Source organism: Tachypleus tridentatus, chromosome 13 (assembly GCF_004210375.1).
Source record: "Tachypleus tridentatus isolate NWPU-2018 chromosome 13, ASM421037v1, whole genome shotgun sequence".
NCBI lineage: Eukaryota > Metazoa > Arthropoda > Merostomata > Xiphosura > Limulidae > Tachypleus > Tachypleus tridentatus.
The window spans coordinates 29,566,920-29,588,831 of record NC_134837.1 but is presented as its reverse complement, the minus strand read 5'-3'; the positions used below and the strand labels follow the sequence as shown (position 1 = coordinate 29,588,831).

Genomic DNA, 21,912 nt, shown 5'->3' with positions numbered 1-21,912 from the left:
AATACATTATAGCTGCAAAATCCACTCACTGGTCAGAAGCGCCAAAATATTATTTCCATTAGCCAGTATCACTTCACAGCCAACCAGAAGATACGCAGACTAAAGGAGTTTAAAACCACGTCAAAAACTTTGTATAAACAGATATATAGTTTGGAAATTAGAAAAAAAAAATCTTGAAATTTTTATGTTTATAGGAAACCTATACACATTGGACATACATTGAATGTATTAAAGAAACAAGAAAAAATAAAAGCAGATACGATTTAATTATAATCACAATATACCGATGTGAAAAATTAAAGTTGTTCTGATTGGTCCTTCAGTTGTTACCTTCGACTACAGACCTTTTATTTTTCTTTGATCATCAGAGTATCACAGAACTAATTTAAAAATACTTTAACTTTCTTAAAAATGCAGAAATAGGTACACAAAATACAATATGATAATATCTGTGCTATAATCAATTTTATTCGTAACAACTTTGAATTCGATTCCAGAGTTTTCATAAAACTATATTTAAATTCAGTAGTTTTAAAAACTTCACGAAATTCTTTTAATTTGCATATGATAAAGTCTCTCAAACATAAAAAACAAAAGCTCCAAATATTAAAAATTAACAACATAAAAATAACAAATATATATATAACATTCTGATAAAATTAAATAATTACATCCAAATCAAGCGAAATAAGTAAACAAAATCATGTGGAACGACTACGTTAAAAACAGCAAATCCCAACCTCTGATTAATTATATTATAACTATAATTTTTTAAGCCATAAACAAAACACATTAAAATTAAACAAAATAATCTGCATATTTTAAAAGAAGATCCTAGGCTACAAGTTACATCGTGGGATTATAAAATATATCCTAGGGTTTGGAGGTGACTGTGGAAGCTGGACTCACATTGCGGTGAGGATACACCGTCTGTCAGTCTTAACCTCCAATTCGCTAGTCTCACATCAGAAGATTAGAAATTAGGAAAGCGAGATGTGGGTGCTCAAGTCCACAACATCTCACATCTGTATCACCCTTCACTGCCTGCAGACAGTTGTGGGAAGATGATTGCTCTCCCAAGTTAAAATAAGAATAAAAATAGATGAAAAATAAATAAAAAATCTTGATCGCACAGTAAAAAACCACTAGTGTGTTGTTTTTCTTATGGTTGTCTTTTTTTAACGTTAGATTTAATAATGCTTCCTTTTATTATGTTATTGTGGCCCGGCATGACCAGGTGGGTTAAGGCGTTCGACCCGTAATCTGAGGGTCGCGGGTTCGAATCCAAAACATGCTCGCCCTTTCAGCCGTGGGGGCGTTATAATGTTACGATCAATCCTACTATTCGTTGGTAAAAGAGTAGCCCAAGAGTTGGTGGTGGGTGGTGATGACTAGCTGCCTTCCCTCTTGTCTTACACTGTTAAATTAGGGACGGCTAGCACAGATAGCCCTCGTGTAGCTTTGTGCGAAATTTAAAAAAAACAAATAATCTTATGTTATTGATATCTTCCACACAATTTAGTGTAATATAATGTATTATACATAACTAGACTGAAGCTAATATTAAAACGATAATAAGTACATTGGAACGGGCGGCAACTGCCTGTTGTAGAAAAAACAAAAGTGTAAAGGACAAAGTTTCAAAAGTCTTCCGTCTTCTCCAACATTTCAGTGTACTCATCATAAACTCTTTGCCTGAAGAATCTATAAAAAACAACAACAAATGTTTACAGTGCTCTAGTATTCTAGTATATAGTAATTCGTTGAGTGTTCTTTAATTATTAAAACAGAGTAATTCACCTGCGAATGAAAGTAATGAAATTAAAAATGAGAGCCTTAATTAAACAACTGTGTTAAGAAATATATATATATATATATGTACATACATACAATACTTTGAAAATGTTTTTTCATTCTTAACAGCGGTTAATTCAGCAAGTATAAAGAAAGTACTGGAAGTAATTATTAACAGCTGTACAGATAAAATTAAAAACATGTCTATGTGTTTTGTTGTTACAATAGCTGATGGGCTGATTGTACTAGTTTTTACAAACAAAAGTAAATCGCTTGACTAACTGTTCGCTGAACACACTTTACTTGGTTTGTAGTTCAGTAGGCATCCGAAACACCCACATCCTTCAAAGTGTGTCTTGGTCCTAAAGGGATTACTTATCACAATCTCACTGCAGCGTGGGAACGTGTTTAACACAAAGCGTAATAACAGTATTTACTAGGCAGTGTTTGTATGGTAATAAAACTATGTTATTGATAATAGCTATTCAAATAAAAATTAAACATTAAAAATTGCATTCCTGACTGCATATCGATCTGTGCTTGACAGAAACAAAGCTAATATTTTCTTAGCGCAAAAGGCTTTTTCTTGTATCTAAAGCTTTGGGTTTTAATTCTTGTTCAAAGGAAATAAAAACCTACTTTTATTCACTTCATATTATGAAACGACTTTTTTTAAAATATACGTCATGGCACATTGTAGTTTTGACCCTGTGACATTTTGTTCTTAACAGACAATTGTACTCACTGCAGCTGTTAAACGTAGAATATGCAGCTGCTATGTCATCTTCTTCGAGCATAAAATGTTCTAGTACATGTTTTTTCAAACTATGCTCCGCGGAGTTATCGGACTCCGCGAAGAAATTTTAGAATGTTAATATTTTGTCTTAAAACAGTGAAATTGAACCAGAATACGCTGTACAAAAAAGTAAAATGTATCTTTTATATAACATGTTTATTGTGTATTGGACATTTTAATATTTTATTCTGCCTAACACCAGACGATTTTATTTAGCTTAGGGGAAGTTCTCGCGGTGAATCTGGGTTTGGCGGATGCCAGGAGAATGCTACTTGACTGAATGCATAATGCCAACTGTAAAGTTTTGTGGAAGAGGGATAATGGTCTGGGGCTGTTTTTCATGGTTTAGGCTAAGCTCGTTAGTTCCAGTGAAGGGAAATCTTAATGCTACAGCATACAATGACATTCTCGAGAATTGTGTGCTTCCAACTTTGTGGCAATGTTTGGGGAAGGTCTTTTTTGTTTCACCATGGCAGTGCTTCCGTGCACAAAGCGAGGTCCATAAAGACATGGTTTGACGAGGTTGGTGTGGAAGCACTTGACTGGCCTGCACTGAGTCTTGACTTCAACCCCACTGAACACCTTTAAGATTAATTGGAACGCCAACTGCGAGCCAGGCCTTCTCGCCAGACATCAGTGTCCGACCTCACTAATGCTCTTGCGGCTGAATAAGAGCGAATCACTGCAGCCACGTTCCAAAATCTAGTGAAAAGCCTTCCCAGGAGAGTGAAGGCTGTTATAGCAGCAAAGGGGGGAGGACCAACTCCATATTAATGCACATGGTTTTGGAATGAAATGTTCAACAAGCACATATGGGTGTGATTGTCGGATATCCACATACCTTTGGCCATGTAATGTATTTTGTGTCCATGAAAACACTTTTGAAGTGCCAAAAATATAAAAATACGTTTTTAGACAAATTAGTAATTAACTGTCACCCTTATAATTGATAAGTGGCTGAATATCAGTAATAAATTTGATACGAGTAAAAATCTTCTTAGGCCTAGGCCTAATACGAATTTATCGGCGTTATCGTCGTCGTGTGCAAGCACTTTTAACTCAGGATGATGCAAGAAGTAGCGAAACAAGAAAGAAAAGAAAGTATAATGAAAGTTTTATTTAATATGGTTTTATATGGACAGGTAATGAAGATGGACCTAATAGTTTGTGTGTTGTATGTGCAACAGTGTTGAGTAACAGTAGTTTGCATTCAGCAAAGTTAAAACGGCATCTAGAAACCAAACACTCCCAAGTAAAAAATCCAACGTCCAAGTATTTCAAAAGAAAGTGTTTGCAATTAAATGCAAGGAAAGCTACATTTCGTTCGTTTGTCCTCGAGAACAACAAAGGTGCTCTTATTGCTTCATATCGTGTTAAATACCTTATTGCAAAAGCAGGCGAAGTTTATACAACTGATATAACCATGCGCAAAAGATTTGGTATAATGCACGATTGATGAGAAATTTTTTAAAGACATTAACTCCTTGCTCCTTTCTGACAACTTTGTTTCTCGAAGAATCTAGATTATGTCAGCAAATTGCTTAACGGAATTAATAAAGCAAGTAAAAGCGAGTCCAACTTTTTCATTTCAGATGGATAAATCAACAGATTTGGCAAGTTATGCGATGTTGCTTATGTTTGTACGCTATATTCACGAAGCTAGTTTTGAAGAAGACATGCTAATTTACAAACCTTTGCCTATTCAAACAACAGGCGAAGAAATATTTAAACTGATCTATTTATTTATAAAATAACATGAGATCCAATGGCATCTTTGCTCAAGTATTTGCACTAATGGGGCTGCAGCTATGATTGAAAAATTTTCATACCTAGTGGCACACATAAAAAAGAAAAACCCGGACATCGAGAGTATCCACTGCTATCTTCATTGTCATGCACTTTAAATGAAATGAATGCTTAAAAGAGGTATTGGGTGATGCCATAAAAATAGTTAATTTTATAAAATCAAGACCACTCAATGCGAGGATCTTCAGTTTACTTTGTAAGGATATGGAAAGTTTGCATCTTCATACAGAAAAGTACTTGCTCGTTTTTACTAACTGCGTGAGGAGATAGGTTTCTTTTTATCTGAATACCATTTTTAACTTGCATACAAATTAAGGGACAAATGCTGGGAACAAAAAGTGGCTTAAGTTTCGGATGTATTTGCCTATCTAAATGAAGTGAATATACCAGGGTAACGTACTTCAAAGCTCAGAGTAAAATGGAAGTGCTTCAACGTAAACTAAAACTTTGGGATGAATGTATACTTATGGAAGAACTTGATTGCTTCAAAAATCACAGTGTTTTTTTTTTTTACATATGAATGAAATTTCCTTAAGTGAAGATGCAAAGGTTTCAGTCTTGCAGTACATATCTGATTTGTGTACAACTATTGGGGAATACTTTTCTATTCATTTAGAAAAATTGCTTTGAATTCAAAATCTCTTTGTAGACTACAAATACCAACGATTTGCCTTTGAAAGAGAAAGAACAGCTTATAGAAAGTTTACCTAATTATACTCTAAAAACAAAATGTCAGCAGGAAGAAATTACACAATTTTGGATTCTAATAGACATGGAATACCCTGAAATAAGTAAAAGAGCTTTGAAAAGTTTGATGCATTTTCCAACAACAAAGCTTTGTGAGCGAACATTTTCACTGTATACAGCTACGAAGACCAAATTTATAAACAAGTTAAATACTGAAGATGATTTGAGCTTACATGTAACAACCATAATTCCAAATACTGAACTACTTTGAGAACAAAACAAAATCCATTCGAGCCACTAATAATTAAATAAGTACACTGTACTTTTACTGATATAAATATTACAAGCAAAAATTTTTGAAAAAGTAAGTAGAATAAAGATTTTTCTTTAAATTTTTAAAATTTATTCTACAAGCTTGAAGTAAACTTTATCTGGTGCTAGTGGTTTGTTTGTTTATGAATTTCGCGCAAAGCTAACCGAGGGCTATCTGCGCTAGCCGTCCCTAATTTAGCAGTGTAAGACTAGAGGGAAGGCAGCTGGTCATCACCACCCACCGCCAACTTTCGGGCTACTCTTTTACCAACGAAAAGTGGGAGTAACCGTCAAATTAAAACGTTTTCACGGTTGAAATGGCGAGCATGTTTGGTGTGATGGGGATTCGAACCCACAACATTACGAATCGAGTATCCCTAACCACCTGGTCACGTCAGGTCTTGTAGAGAAGAAAAATAAAATAAACGAAAAAATATACTTAAAAACATAAAAACACATTCTCATTCCCACTTATAGGTGCAGACAGAGAGAAGTGATAAAGATATGGGACGTTGTGGGCGAGAATATCTCCGTCTGCTCCTTTTCTCTTTTTTCTCGTGCAACAAATGGAGCTGAGATAAAGTGAATTATGGTGTACTCCCAACCTAAAAAAAAACTATGAATTATGCCCCGGTGTTGGATGTTTGTATTATGACTGCGATTTTATCTTTTCATGTAAATTTTTAGCTTAGTTATTCATTTATCTTCTCTACGAAGTTCAGTTTAATTATATTTCTTTCATCTAAGGTTTGGACACGTTGCGTAAAATTTACAATATAATTCCTTTTGGTGAAATCCATTTATTTATTTGTTTATTTTCTGAAAAGGGTATCGCATTCATGAATATTAACATAAAATAAAAGGAAGGCAACATGATGTTGTGTCCTTTCCTACTACGATTAAATAATTCAAAATCAAGGGAATTACTACCTTTGCCTCCGAGTAAGTAGCACAGTCATATATCTGCGGGTTTTAATACCCGTGGTGAGCAGAGCAAAGATAAGTTGTTGTGTGAGTTTTTGCTTAATTTCAAACAAACAAAAATGACCATTTTTAGATTAGAGTTGATCACAGTTTCTGATCAAAAAAATAAAACCGGGTTCACATTTACAGGATTTATTCTTTTACAGTTTGTTGTGGTCTTGAATAGTTTATGTTAACCCTTTCGTTGTTTGACGCAAATTCGTGATCTAGCCTGTGACACTTTTTGGCCTACTACATGAACTACATAATTTCTAATGCTTAAATTTTATAGATTTATTACTTACGTATTCGCTTGACTGTGAAATTTACTGAAATAGTGGAAGGATTGAAACACAAAATATTCTGATTGACATTTTAGTGTATTTTGTATCAGGTGATATTCGGTCAGCTATACACTAAGAAAGAATAATACATTGTATAAAGGGGGCGGGGGGGTGTTTCTCGTGCGCAGTACCAAGAAATCCAATAACCAGTATACACACTCTTGCAAGGCTTGACTATGACCAGGTGGTTAGACCTCTTGATGCGAAACCTGTGGGTTGCGGCTTCGAATCTCCGTCCCACAAACATGTTTGCTCTTTCAGCTGTAGGAGCGTTGTAATATACGATCAATCCTACTATTCGTTGGTAAAAGAGTAGCCCAAGAGTTAGCGGTGGGTGGTGATAACTAGTTGCCTTCTATCTAGTCTTACACTGCTAAACTATGGACGGTTAACGCAGATAGTTCTCGTGTAGCTTTGCGCGAAATTCAAAACAAAGAAATCTTGCAGAACAAACTCCTGTCTTCCGATGCAGTACTCCAAACTGTACTACAAAAACATAAAATTAACTGCTCTGCTTTTTATTTGTTTGTTTTCGAGCTACATATTGTAATTTTTTGTGTTTTTCTTTTCCGTTTTTGTTACTAAAACAAAATATCATCACAGTACAAGATATACAAAACTATTTTCTTTTGTAATGCATAAACTGTATTTATCTCTCTTCACAACTGTACAGCTTGCAAAGACCGAAAGGTCAATTTTGTTTTTAATACTGTTTAAGAGAAGGCTAGACAGCTGGTGTTGGCACAAGGCCAAAGTACATGCGCAGAATCATGCATGGTGGGACTAATCTCTGGCTAGCTAGCGTGGTAAAGCCTCGTGCCAAGGTTTGATATCACTTTAATATTATTTTATAATAGGACTTGGAAGACACCGAAGTTTCTTTCTTTGCACATCTTTATCAGTTTTATGTTTAATATTTTTAAATTGAGACGTTACAAAGATAATTTAAGTTTATACGTCAAAAGTGCATACTATTTCAACCATAACATTACAGCCAAAATATCGTTAATAGCGTGGGAACTCAACTGATTTATCCGTGTATTCTAATTTTTACAAGTGGAAATATATTAGAAAAAAAAATGGTGTATACAGTTAGCTACAATGATAGCTAAATTGGTTTATAGTTTTTCAATATGTACATAGCTTGCTCTGGCCGGAAACTAATATTAATTTACTTTGCTGGACTACAAATAAAAAAAAAAATGTATACCTTTGCCATCCAATTACAGTACTGTTTCTTCACAACGCTACGACCATCGGGAGCCAAGTGTTCTCAAAACCAACATAGCTAAGGGAGCGTTACCATGGGACTTCAATAGTGGTTCATAATAAGGATCGCAGGAAATTGCACACTAATACAGCGTTCGAAAAAAAAAGTACTTTAAACACTAGAAATTGAGTTCAAGAAACACTTTAAAACCTTTACTATTAACTGCTAAGACTATACACATATAAAAAATGCACAAAATGTACACATATTAGATTTACAAGTAATAACCACCCATTTGTAAATATTATTATTCTCTTGCCAGCTTACAACAAAACAATTTTGTATATTGTACCCAAATCTTTTGTTGAATACTATATAAGATACTGCCTAGATAGTAGGGGTGTTGAAAAGTCGATTTGTTTTTTTTCTTTATTTTGCAGAAACTTAAAAAAATCATAATTCTAATAAAAACAATAATATCATTAACCCTTGAATTAGCTTTCGTACAAGTATCTGGTAATCTTTAAAAAACAACAAAAAACGTAAGTACATTGTGAAATAATGGATGAACATTATAGGTGGCTGTAAGATGCAGATACTCAGTGCTTTCTATATTATGTAATAGGTGTCTTTAGAGAGTAAATCCATATATTATTTATGAAGTGAAGGAGTAAAAATAATCAGTACACATCGTATTAAATTTGATTATATACATTCGAAGAGTAAGTACTTTAAAAGACACAAAGTTTTAGTTAAAGCGATGTTTGAGATGTAAATATTTCATTTGAAAACGCTGCATTTCTACCGATAAAATTTTATACATGCTTAGTAGGTGTTATCTCTTAGCTTAAATATATATTTGCCTGTTGCTGTGCATTGTATATGGATAATTTAGTTACATAGAACATATACATTCTCACTAAGTTCTCAAACAAATATCCATGAAATTTCCAGCTGCAGCTTATCATTTTACAACTCGAACTAATGTGGTCAAATAGTCAATAGCTACAATAAATCATCATGAACCGTATCAGCTAGCTACAGATTATGTTTATTATCGTTACATTGTATAAAGTTAGCTATCATATAAAGTAATTATTTGCTCACAAAAAGCTAGCAAACAAAGTAAATAAAAAATTAAGAATTTAAAAACCTGCAAATAGTGATCGAAAACAAGTAAGGAAAAAGATACTGTAGGCATTATTTACTAAAACTACAAATCTCTATTTTAACTCCATCAAATATAATTATAGATAATAGCATCGTGCCAAAATAGGGATTTGTGGTTTGAGTAACTAATATCTATAGTATTTTTAGCCTTACTTCTCTATTTTTTTCTCTCGATCTCTATTTGCAGGATTTTAAATTTTGAATTTTTTAATTATCTTGTGACCAACTAGTCAAGAAAGTAGCCATGTTGTGTGTTTGTGTTATTCTTATAGCAAAGCCACATCGGGCAATCTGCTGAGCCCACCGAAGGGAATCGAGCGCCTGATTTTAGCGTTGCAAATCTGTAAACTTACCGCTGTACTGGCGGGGGGGGGGGCACTCATGCTGAACAAGTATGAACTCAACAGAATATTAAATAGTCAATTAAATAACTGTTTATTTACATAAGGAAAATATATATAAACATAAGACAAAAACGATACAATAATATGAAAATGTCTGTTTTGGAGTTTAGCACAAAGCTACTCAAGGGTTTATGTGTGTTCTGCCCACCACGTTTTATGTTTGCGGAACTTCTGTTGTGCCGATAGTAACATTTTGTTAATTATGCACTGTTAACAAAAATTCATTACACGTTGTACGGACTGATAATAACGATTTATTACACGTTATATAGACCGATAATAACACTTTAATTAAATTAAGCTCATATATCATGTACCATCGTATAACATAAATAATAATCATAGAAGTATTACACGTTTGAAAACAGCTACAAAATTAAATTATAATACGAATACAAACTTCACAATATTTCAGAAACAAAATATACTCATGTTCACTACTTTTTTACTAAAAATGTCTATTAATTCAGTTAATTTCGAACCTCTTTCCCAAACGTAATGTGGAGCATGTTGTATTTGCAACGCATTTCCTGGAATAACCGTTGGTTGTCACTCCATCCAGTAAAAATACTTCTTCGAGGTCATCTTGCAAACAATCGCCATTTCCACTGGATACTTAAAATTGCGCCAAAAGTAAGCAGACATAATAATATTCTAAACTTTCACAATTAATGTCGTGACATCTCTATATCCTTATGACACTGAAATTTCTTGGCAAAGGATACATATGTATCTGTCGTTTTCACTTTTAATGACACAGCCTGGATATTTTATACTTCAACCGCTGTAATAAGGGCGGCTTTTGATTTTGCTTTGCGTTCCTTTCCTCGACGTCATAACCTCTACAGTGCTCTAGTGTTTATCTTAATCGTTAGGCCTATAAACCAACGACAAATATATGTGGATGTATATTTGTATTTTGCATAAAACTTAATAGTAATACACCTAGATGTTTCTGGAGTCAAACTCGAGACAATATTCGCTTGTATTTCTGTCTAGATTATTTAGTCTTTAAGTACGTCCGTCATATAGAACATTTTTGAAGAATAAGAGAACATTGATCTGACTTCGGAAATGCAAGTTAATTCTTTCGATATTGGTAGGTTAACACCCCTACCCCTTTTCATTGAGTTACGTTCAGAATTTATTTAAACTACTTTAATATCAATGTATATTAATAATCTTGGTATTAAAATGTACTTTATAATACAATTCTAAATATATATTTATTATTTAAGTTTTAATTTCTTAGTTTCAAAATAAATTTTTAATCTTCACATATAGTGACGCTCATCTCTTTGAAATTGCTCGTTAGATTTTTCCATACTTCTATGACCTTTTAACTTCCAGTGTAATTTCACCAAGAAGAGGTGGGCAACATTTCGTAATATTACGAAAGAAATGGTAAAAGTTGAGTGTAATAAACTTGTTATAATAATTATCCAAGTACTATACACATGCCTGTTCTAATAAATAACGAACTGTGCTATCCAGTATACGTCGTCTACAGACCTTACTAAGTATCCATTATCTATTTTAAATTTCTACATGTCTACTTTATTATAGTGATTGGATAAGGAGATTTAGCTTTTATATTTGTTTTTAACAGTATACAAAATTGGTTTTCTTCTAATAAGTCTAAATCCTTAGAGCATGTCGGAGATCAATAATTCTGACAAATCTGTTTTAATAATAATAATGCACATTTAATTTCGTACATAATTTATTCATGTAATTACAAACACACAAGCAATTAACACTTCATGAAATCTGAATGTTTTAGAGCAAAGCCACATTGGACTCTCCGCTGTTTCCACCTCTAAGAATCGATCCCCGGATTTTAACGTTGTAAGTAAATAGAATTATTGCTGCCCAACTGGTATACCCAACTCGAATTAAATCAACTCATATAAATACAGTGGTACCTCGGTTCTTGAACTTAATCCGTTCTAGAAGGCTGTTTGAAAACCGAATGAATTTTTCCCATAAGAAATACTGTAAATTAAATTAATCCGTTACAGACCTCCAAAAATTACGCATTATGAAGCATTTTAAGTAAAAATATTGCTTATTTATACCTGTATAATAATACATGCATAAAGTCAACCACAAAAACTATAAACACAATAAAAAACAATAAATGAAAATTTAACTGCACTTTACCTGTGCTGAGAGAGCTGATGGCGTAAGTGAAAGGTGGTGAGGAACGTGGAAAGTAGGAGGGTTATTATTGTTTGGAAGGGAGTCACCTTTCATAAAAACGTCAGGTAACTCTCCTTTTGGGGTTCTTTCTCTTTTCTGTCTCTTTGCACCGCTACAACCTGCTTGAGACTCACTGGGCCTATTTCTCACTAAAAACTTGTCTAATGAGGTTTATTTCTGCCTGCATTTTAAAATGTTTCTGAAGTAAGACATGGCATTGTCATTGAAAAGGTTTATGCTGCGGTTTGCTACAGCTTTGTCAGGGTGAAATTTTTCCACAAAACTTTGTAACTCTCCCCATTTTCCACACATTTCCTTGATTAGTGAACTAGGAACATCCTCCCTTCCCTCCTCCTCATCTGAAGACACTTCCTCAGTTGCCTTCTGTTGCTGCTCCTTCTGAAGGTCTTGGAGTTCTTCCGTGGTGAGCTCAGTGTTGTGGTCTTCCAACAACTCCTCCACATCATCACCACTCACATTCAAGCCCATACACTTGACTAGTGAGACAATATCGACAACAGGCTCAGCCTCAAAGCCTTCAAAGTCTCTATCTGCTACTGAGTCTGGCCACAATTTCTTTCAAGCTGAGTTCATGGTCCTCAAATACACTTCCCTCCAGGCTTTGTCTATGATCCTCAAGCAATCGAGGATATTAAAGTGATTTTTCCAGAACTCTCCGAGGGTTAACTCTGTGTCAGAGGTCACTTCACAGCACCTTTGAAACAGTGCTTTGGTGTAGAATTTCTTAAAGCTCGATATGACCTGCTGGTCCATGGGCTGAATGAGAGGAGTCGTGTTAGGGGGCAAGAGCTTCACCGTAATGAAACTGTATTCCTCTACCAACCCGTCCTCTAAGCCTGGTGGGTGAGCAGGTGCATTGTCCATCACAAGAAGGGCCTTGAGTGGGAACTGTTTTTCCGTGAGGTAATTCTTTACACTTTGGGCAAACACTTCATGGATCCACTCCATAAAAAATTGCCTGGTTACCCATGCTTTACTATTAGCCCTCCACATTACATTTAGTTTACTTTTCAGGACATTATTTTTCTTAAAATTCCTCGGGTTCTCTGAATGGTACACAAGCAAAGGCTTAAGTTTTAAATCCCCATTTGCATTACTACATAACAATAGAGTTAGCCTGTCCTTCATTGGTTTGTGTCCTAGCGGTGACTTCTCCTCCTTGGTGATGTAGGTCCTCTTTGACATTTTCTTCCAAAAGAGGCCTGTCTCATCACAGTTGAACACTTGTTGGGGAATAAATCGCTCAGCTTCTACATAGTCCTTAAATTCCGTAACAACTTTATCAGCAGCGTCTTTGTTAGAACTGGCACCCTCCCCATGTCTCACCACACTATGTATGCAATTTCTCTTCCTAAATTTTTCAAATCACCCCCCTACTAGCCTTAAAGGCATCACTTGTATCAGCTCTCGTTCCAGGGGTGTTTTTCAGGAGGTTCGCATGCAACTGTTTTGCTTTCTCACAAATGATGGTCTCAGAAATGATATTACCAGCTAACTGTTTTTTGTTTACCCAAATCAACAACAGTTTTTCTACCTCTTCCATTGTTTGTGATCTTTGTTTCGTAAGCACTGTCACTCCTTTTGCAACATCAGCTCCTTTGATGACCTCTTTATTTTTCAGTATGGTGGAGACTGTAGACTTCACCATACCAAACTGTGTAGCAAGGTTAAACACGTGAACACCACTCTCATACTTCGCTATGAGATCTTTTTTCACCTCTATTGTGGCTCCAACAACTTTTCGTTTTGGTTTGCTGCTTTCATTATCCTTCTTTAACCCCATGGCGGCTTATTCAATCATAATATTTAGAAAAAAACAAAAAGAAAAACGAGAACGTTCACAGCAGATTCTAGCGGGGGTGTGGACTGAGTGACAGGTGAAGGTAAAATGTTTTGGGCAAGCTTGTCGTGGTCCGAAAATGGTCGAAGAGTCGTTCGGGTCATCGGTCGGGTTATTTCGGGGGTTCGGGTTACAACATCTTGGTTCAGGAACCGAGTTTATGTTCGACAACCGAGACATTTTTTCTCAAACAATATGTTCGAAAACATGTTTGAGAAGGGAGTCGTTCGAAAACCAAGGTACCACTGTATTATGCATTTTACTTTGAAGAAGTAATACAAATAAAAAATGAAAATAAAATTAGGGTTTTACGACTTAATGCAACTCTCAGAATGTTTAAAGTTGTAAATGATGTTAAACGTTAACTATCGAATATATTTCAACTTTTGGAGAAACCGAAATATTTTTCTGGGAGTAGAATTTAAACATAACATTGAAAAACAAGTTTGCATTAACAAAATGAGGTTATACCGATCTGTTTTTAAAATCCGGTATTTCTTTTTTGTTTCAAATATCTATACCTTCTACCATCCCGAAAAGTTGAAATTGCATATTATGTTGTTATATTCCATTTTGCTTAAGAAAGTATGTCTTGGAAAGTTATATTACTGTTTGGTAAGCGGGTTTTTAATTGTTATATTAACCTTTCGTAAGTATGTTGTATTACTCTTTGGTAAGTGGGTTTTTAAATGTTATATTAACCTTTGGTAAGATGTTATATTACTCTTTGGTAAGTGTGTTTTTAAATATTATATTAACCTTTAGTAAGTATGTTATATTACTCTTTGGTAAGTGGGTTTTAAATGGTATATTAGCCTTTTGTAAGTATGTTTTGAATGTCATGTTACTTTTCATTCGGTAGGTTGTGGGTTTTACTTTACTTACTGTTTGATAGATTTGATATGTGACATAATTCTTTAGTCGGTAAGTTTTGTAATGTTTCATAAATTTCTGGCCAGTAGGTTTTTGGAATGTCACTTTCATTGTTATTTTTAGAGTGGCCAATCTATTCGAATTCTTAAGTGTAGAACGTAAAAACAAAAAAATAAAACATTAGAGAGTTGCAAAATTAATGAAATCTCTTTAAATCATTATTTATCAATTAGGCCTAAAAATTGATTTCTCCTCTCATAACGTAGTGAATATTAAAAATATATATTAAACGAACACAAAATATTTGCAAAAAAGAAAGCAATGAAATGAATAATAACATAGGAGTAGATAAGGAACAACCAACACCAGAACCTATTGTGAATTTATTAGGTTCGTTTACTTGAGAATTTTATTCAAATCTACACAACAATGAACTTGAGAATCCTTAAATATGAAAGTGGTTTATACTGATGATATTAACTAGGGTTATCGTCTTAAAATTAGTTATTTTTGTTTTGATACAGATTTGTCTGTACTTGATTTTCATTAACCCTTCTTTCGTCCACAAATAACACGCAATATTTTTCCGATTATATTACAAGAGAACTTTTTAAGTCAGCACAGAGAATAGCTGGATTCTTCTGTGCTTACAAGTCTCAAGGAGAATGTAAACCAATAGTAAGTTTGAAAGCTGGAATATTAATTCAAATGTGCGTATGCATAGGTGTGTGTGTGTGTTTTTCTTGTAGGAAAGCTGCATCAGGACATCTGCTGTGTCAACCGTGGGGAACCGTATCCCTGATTTTAGCGTTGTAAACCTGTAGACTTACCGCTGTCCCAGTGGGGGACCTCAAAGGTGCAATTTACTATAGCTCTAAAGACGTTTAAGTATATTTGTAACGTTATATGTATTTAGCGAATATTACGATTATTTTTACACCATATATTTTAATTTTTGCAAAAATAATGAGTGAATTACCCCCTCCCGCTCTTCAACTCACCTCACAAGACTAAATATTAAAATGAATGTTTGTCCATTACCTAGGGTGACAAATTTTTTATTATATCTTTACACTTGTTTAAACTGGTAATAAAAAACGAATTCAAAATTTAGATTAAAATTTTACGATAACTTTGCTACGAAGAAAAAGGAAAAGGTTATAATACTTATTTTTGCATGATTTTCCTCACTTGTAATATGCAATAGAATATCATTTATTAAACCTTTGAAAATGTTTTCAATTCGTAGCAAGATGGATGATAGATTAGAAAAGTCAAAACCTTCATCTCTGAGTCACCATCTCTATCAGCTAAATAACTTAAATGAGGTGCTTGAACTGTTCCAGATGAATAATATATTCGAAGTAGGAGCTGACATCTATATCTGATACATATTTCGTTGTGGATACTGTTTGTTCTTCAAGTTACATCCCAATATATAATTTTTCAAGAATGCTTCTTCAGAAGGTGTTAATGTGAATTTTTTATCTCGATTATTTCATTTGTTACGGTATTCCAAAAAAAAGCCAGCAAAAAACACCATCTTATGTCTATTGCACACTGCGCTTTAGTAGAGCCTGTGGCATGTTTTTGATAAGTGATCCATCTTTGGTCCATTGTACATCACGCTTTAGGAGAAACTTTGATGTGTTCTTTATGAGACACCCATTTTCTGTTCATTTTACAACACGCTTTAGGAGAGCTACTGGTGTGTTTTTATCAGTCACCCATCTTCACCTCATTGTACTTTACACCTTAAGAGAAACTCTGGCATGTTGTTTCTGGGTGTGTTTGTGTTTTTCTTATAGCAAAGCCACATCAGGTTATCTGCTGAGTCTACCGTGGGGTGTGTTTGTGTTTTTCTTATAGCAAAGCCACATCGGGCTATCTGCTGAGTCTACCGTGGGGTGTGTTTGTGTTTTTCTTATAGCAAAGCCACATCAGGTTATCTGCTGAGTCTACCGTGGGGTGTGTTTGTGTTTTTCTTATAGCAAAGCCACATCAGGTTATCTGCTGAGTCTACCGTGGGTGTGTTTGTGTTTTCTTATAGCAAAGCCACATCAGGTTATCTGCTGAGTCTACCGTGGGTGTGTTTGTGTTTTTCTTATAGCAAAGCCACATCAGGTTATCTGCTGAGTCTAGCGTGGGTGTGTTTGTGTTTTCTTATAGCAAAGCCACATCAGGTTATCTGCTGAGTCTACCGTGGGGTGTGTTTGTGTTTTTCTTATAGCAAAGCCACATCAGGTTATCTGCTGAGTCTACCGTGGGGTGTGTTTGTGTTTTTCTTATAGCAAAGCCACATCAGGTTATCTGCTGAGTCTACCGTGGGGTGTGTTTGTGTTTTTCTTACAGCAAAGCCACATCAGGCTATCTGCTGAGTCTACCGAGGGGAATCGAATCCCTAATATTAGCGTTGTAAATCCGTAGACTTACTGCTGTATGAGCGGGGGCAAATGTGGCTTTATTACTGCTGATAAGTTCTTAAACTAAACACTACAGTACGTTTGAAACTTCACTAAAGTTTGCCTAATTTCAACACGACTTCTGTAATTCTCTGAGGGATCGAGCACGGCCGTACGATCGAACTGAGTATCAAAAGGTCCAAAGTTAGAGCTAGCATTATGCCATTGAGCATGCTCCGTACTTTTACTTGTGGTGTGTTGTAAAACTGACAGTCAATCCCTCTACTTAGTAATAAGTAGCGATGTAGATAGTTGGTGACTTGTTACCGCAGCAAACATTCTTTCCGTCTAATGTAACTTTATTTTTATTGTTTTTCAGTATAAAACTACAGGGTGGGATATCTGCGCTTTATTCGCCGTGAGAAATCAAACCCCGGATTTTAGCGTTGTAAATACAGTTGTCATTTGGAGTTGGGGGCTATTAATCTTGGAAAATGCGCTGTATCTACTTAAGAGTACATGTATTACAAACAGTTCTGTTTGCTCAAAGCTATGTAACAAAAACAGTTTTAGATCTTACGCGTCAAACGTTAATTCTGAATGACGTTACCTTGTAACTGAGGTTTTTTGTGATGTTCTGAACAAACGTGCCGACAACGTAAACAGCTAACCTGGAACTTAAAAATAAGTATTCTATTTATTTGCAGTAATTCGTATTGGAGCCACTATGACGTGCGCGATTTTCAGTTCTAATATATTTTGTTTATGGTTGTGAAACTTTGTTCGATCCAACGTTATTTATTACAATAAAGGCCAAAAAAAAACCTTACTACGTCAGGGCACTCGATACTTTATATATACCTTAGAGATAAATAAAGTGGTAAAAGATCAGGATGAGAAAAACGATAATTCTGTGACAATGCCTGAAATGACATCTGAAAATGAATTTCAATAAAACTTAACCAAAATATTTTACAATTACATATTTTGTTTAACTGGACAATATAAAGTAAACTCTGTACTTAGAGAGACTAGCATTATCAGAACACAATATTTGGTTAGTGAACAGGAACCGTAATGTCAAGTATGTTTTCTTTCCTCCAGGAAGAAGCTATTTTAATCAGAACAACAACGTGCGTTAGCCAGATTAGAGAACCTTACAGTTTAGGTATAACTGTCGGTAATTTGGAACTAAGAATGAAACTACCGACAAAAGGAAAGGCAGCCAAAAGAACCCACCTCCATAAGATTAGAACTAACGACAAAAGGAAAGACGGCCAACAGCACCTACTTTCCAAATTCATGTGCGTTCTTATCACGTTTTCAACTCAGGATGCATCTCCATAGAAGATTGGAAAACCTCATTCCTTCAGCGAAAAGTATTTGTAAGGACGAATACCTCGAACTCTCGCCCAAAACTTCCTAGGTAGATGCAGGCTGTTAACAATGCCTTTCAAAAATAGCTAAATAAATTCATACCATACTTTAAACCAGTGGTTCTTAACCTTGTTGGAGGTACTGAACCCCGGAAGTTTCGTACTTGTATTCACTGAACCCTTCGTAATTGGAAAAATAAAATATGATTTTTTTTCAAATTCAAAACATAAGTAGATATTTTATTAGTGCACAAAATGAACCATGCATCAGTTGCACACAATATCAATGTGTTCAAAGAACAAAACCAACAAAACATGAATTTCACACAAAAACAAAAACATAACTCAATGATATTTACTGCAAATCAATGTGACTTTTGCTGTTGCCTTTCAGAGACAAGTTCAGAAATGCGCAGCTTCACCTTGACAAGTGCCACTTTCATATCATTTTCGCAACAAAGTCTGTTCCTTTTCTTCGTTTTTATGTCTACCATCCTCGAAAAGGATTGCTCGCAAAGAAACGTTGTAACAAACGGTATGAATATCTCAAGGGCTTTCTTAGCAATAAGAGGGTACGCTACGATTTGGTGTCACCAAAACGTTGAGAGCGTTGTTGATCTGAAAAGTTGCTGTTGAACCTGGTTTATTTAAGGTATATTTATATATTATATACTGCAGCCTTGACCTCAAATCGTACTCCAAATCATCTGAGAAGCAAGTTGAGTTACAACACGCCTTCTGGAGTCGTGTCCGATACTAATCATTTTTGGAATAAATCACTTACACAAAGTAACAGAATAATATAATTCCAATAAAAAATTAAAATATACCATATATTCTGATGTTTGGCTAGAAATTGACCTGGACCTCTCCTAATGGTTGACGTGATTTCGTCGAGGTATTCATCATTGACATCTGCTGTCGCAACACTAAACGTGAACGGCTGTCTCACCCATGCTGGATATGACTCTCTGGTGGGGAAGTATCCATCGAGAGACTTTGCGAGCTCATCTAAGTGCATGGCAATTGCTTGCTTCAGTTCCCTGGGTACAGAAATGTCTCCAATTTCAGACACATCTTCGATCTTACATACACAGTCGTCCAGCAGGAGAAAGTTTGCAAAGTTATCATTCTGTGTTCGTCGTTTCCATAACGGTAGCTTTTTTTTTAAAAAGCCTTCAGGTTTTCTTCCGCTTCAATGATGTTGACTACACCGCCCTGCATCTGCTGATTGAGAGCATTGAAGATATCGGCAATGCACGCCAAAATGAGAATGAACTCAGATTTTTCTAAGCAATCTGCATGACAATGGGCTAATTCCACACGCATGGCAAAAACACGATTCAGCACCTTTTCCCAGGATAACCACCGAACGTTAGAATGGTACAGAAGTACCTAGAATTTAGAGCCCATTTCATTACACAGCTCTTTGAAGATGCGGTGCTTTAGGGCACTATTTCGCACAAAGTTCACACATTCCACTACAATTTTTAATACTTCTGCCAGTTTTGAAGGCAAGGTTTATGTTGCCAACGCATGCCTGGGCAGAACACAGTGTGTTTAATGATGTGTGATACATCAGCTTTCACTAGCGCACCAAAACCAGAGTTTCGTCCCATCATGACTGGAGTTCCGTCCGAACAAAGTGCAGAAACCATATCCCACGAAAGATCGTTGTCTCTGAATAAGTCATTCACAAGTTTATTCACGTCGGCTGCCTTAGTTGTTGTTGTAAGAAGCTTACAAAATAAAAAAAAAAATTATCTCGTCCTTCTTCACATAGTGCACGAATACAACAAGCTGGCTTAAATTGGAAACGTCGGTGGTCTCGTTGAGTTGAAGGCTGAATTTTGCTGGGCTTGAAATCAGATCTGCAACTACTTGAGTCAAGATGTCATCGCTCATGTCATCTATTCTGCTGCTGATGGTTTCATTTGAAAGAGGAATTTGGGATAACTTATTTTCAGCAGTTTATCCCAGCATGATATTCGTCATCTTCAATGCAGCTGGTTTTACGAGTGCTTCACCAATGATGTGGTTTGCCCTGCTTTGCAATCAAGTACGCAACTTCGTACGATGCTGTGAGGATCGGTTTGTCGATGGGTACAAAGCCGAGAACAGGCAAAGTAGCCTTTTCATCGAACCTGGCTCTCTTTACCTTGAATTCAGCAAGCGTTTTGTTCTTGTATTTCCCATATCCATGCAGCTTTAGGAAGTGTTCTCTTAGTTTTGCCGGTGCTTGACTAGTATTGCTCAACTTGGTACTGCAAATCATGCACTGAGGATGCTGATTCCCATCATGTTCCGTTATACACGTGAGTCCATATTGTACGTATTCGTCCGACCACTTTCTGTTTTTGCTCGACATGGTTAGTATGAAGGGATTGAAAGATTAGGAAAAAATCACAAATGACGCACGATTACTACAGTCACAAGTCGACTGCTAAGCGCACGAAGTTCCCTGCAGCACAGATATCAAGGCCAAGTGATGTGACGTGTTAAGCCGCAGCCAATGATGGCCAAGTGGAGCATGACATCACGAATCATACGAGTGGTATGAACGGAACAGACACACACACAGTGTGTGTGTCTTGACCTCCGCCGAACTCCTGAGACTGACTCACCGAACCCCTGGGGTTCGATTGAACTAAGGTTAAGAACCACTGTTTTAAACTGTAGTTAGCTATCTGGACCTAACTAAAATGACAAAAAATAACGTATTTGTTTTTCAGTGTCACCTATTTCACTCTTTTAAATCAATACCGTCACCCACCGCGTTGTTAAGACTCAGAAACTATGATTTATTATTGTCTGATTCCCAAGTTTTCTTATATTTCTTTGCCTATGAGATATTTAATAAAACAAATCATATAAAATACACTTTACGACGTTTTTTAAACTTCGGATTGCAAATAAACATTTCTGTTGAAATGTTTCATAAACGCATTAACACAGCAATTTCTATTCATGTTGTATATGTGACGGGAAGGGGGGAACCAGCATTCCATCAATAGATCCTATATACAACATACTGTCGTATTCATTTTGCTCGATCGGTGAAATCACTGTATACAGTATACCCATATATCATGTTCGAAAGGGGGAGCAGATGTATGTTTGTAGAGAGAAGCCATTTTGAAAGTATGCTTACTTAATATATGCAAATTTTGTTGGATTCCAATTCTGGAACATTCTGAACTTTCATATTCAGGTAAATTCTTAGCCTAAAATTTTCCGAACAAAGTTTTCTATACTATAGAATTAATATTCATTAATTCCACTTCATTTTTCTACAGAAGAACCTCGTTAAAGATATTCTAGTCAAAAGAAAGCATATTATATACTAGTTAAAGTACCCATCCACTGGACGTAAGTCATGTAAATTCATTAAAGAAAGGTTATCTTAGGACATGAAAAGTGGTTCCCTTGTATGTAATTGTAAAAAATGCAGACACGCCCATACAAACAGCAAAACACAAGATGTGAAACCGTAAGTTTGCACTATATCCGCATTGACCCAACAAACTTTCATGGCAAATCTGGTGAAGTAGTCGTAAAAAAAAAAAAACCGCACAAAGCAAAATGAAAATTTGTAACTATCCCCACATGGACCTAATAAAATCGCCACACCAATTTTGGTGAAGGTTCATCCACACCTTCTGAAGCAGTTACAGCATACAGTACCATTATATTTAAACATATATATTTATTT

At 35.4% G+C, this 21,912-nt stretch overlaps 1 protein-coding gene and 1 long non-coding RNA gene across 4 annotated transcripts; one reads left to right on the top strand and one right to left on the bottom strand.

Moving 5' to 3' along the window:
• Positions 1 to 446: 446 nt before the first annotated feature.
• LOC143240107 (uncharacterized) lies at positions 447 to 10,337 on the bottom strand. The gene is made up of 3 exons (XR_013021575.1): positions 9,969 to 10,337; positions 7,913 to 8,054; positions 447 to 1,704 (listed from the first exon to the last, which is right to left on the bottom strand). It is a non-coding gene; the product is annotated as an uncharacterized LOC143240107 (long non-coding RNA).
• LOC143240105 (uncharacterized) lies at positions 4,902 to 21,080 on the top strand. 3 transcript variants are annotated; one of them, XR_013021574.1, is made up of 3 exons: positions 4,902 to 7,526; positions 11,270 to 11,334; positions 17,929 to 21,080. XR_013021574.1 is itself a non-coding variant. In XM_076481985.1 (3 exons), the coding sequence occupies exons 1-3, from the start codon at positions 10,561 to 10,563 to the stop codon at positions 18,169 to 18,171; spliced, it is 333 nt and encodes a 110-aa protein (XP_076338100.1). In that variant the 5' UTR covers positions 10,345 to 10,560; the 3' UTR covers positions 18,172 to 21,080. The 3 variants fall into 3 exon arrangements, 2 of the variants coding, with proteins under 2 accessions (XP_076338102.1, XP_076338100.1); XM_076481985.1 differs by lacking the exon at positions 4,902 to 7,526 and adding an exon at positions 10,345 to 10,585; XM_076481987.1 differs by lacking the exon at positions 11,270 to 11,334.
• The last annotated feature ends 832 nt before the right edge of the window (positions 21,081 to 21,912 follow it).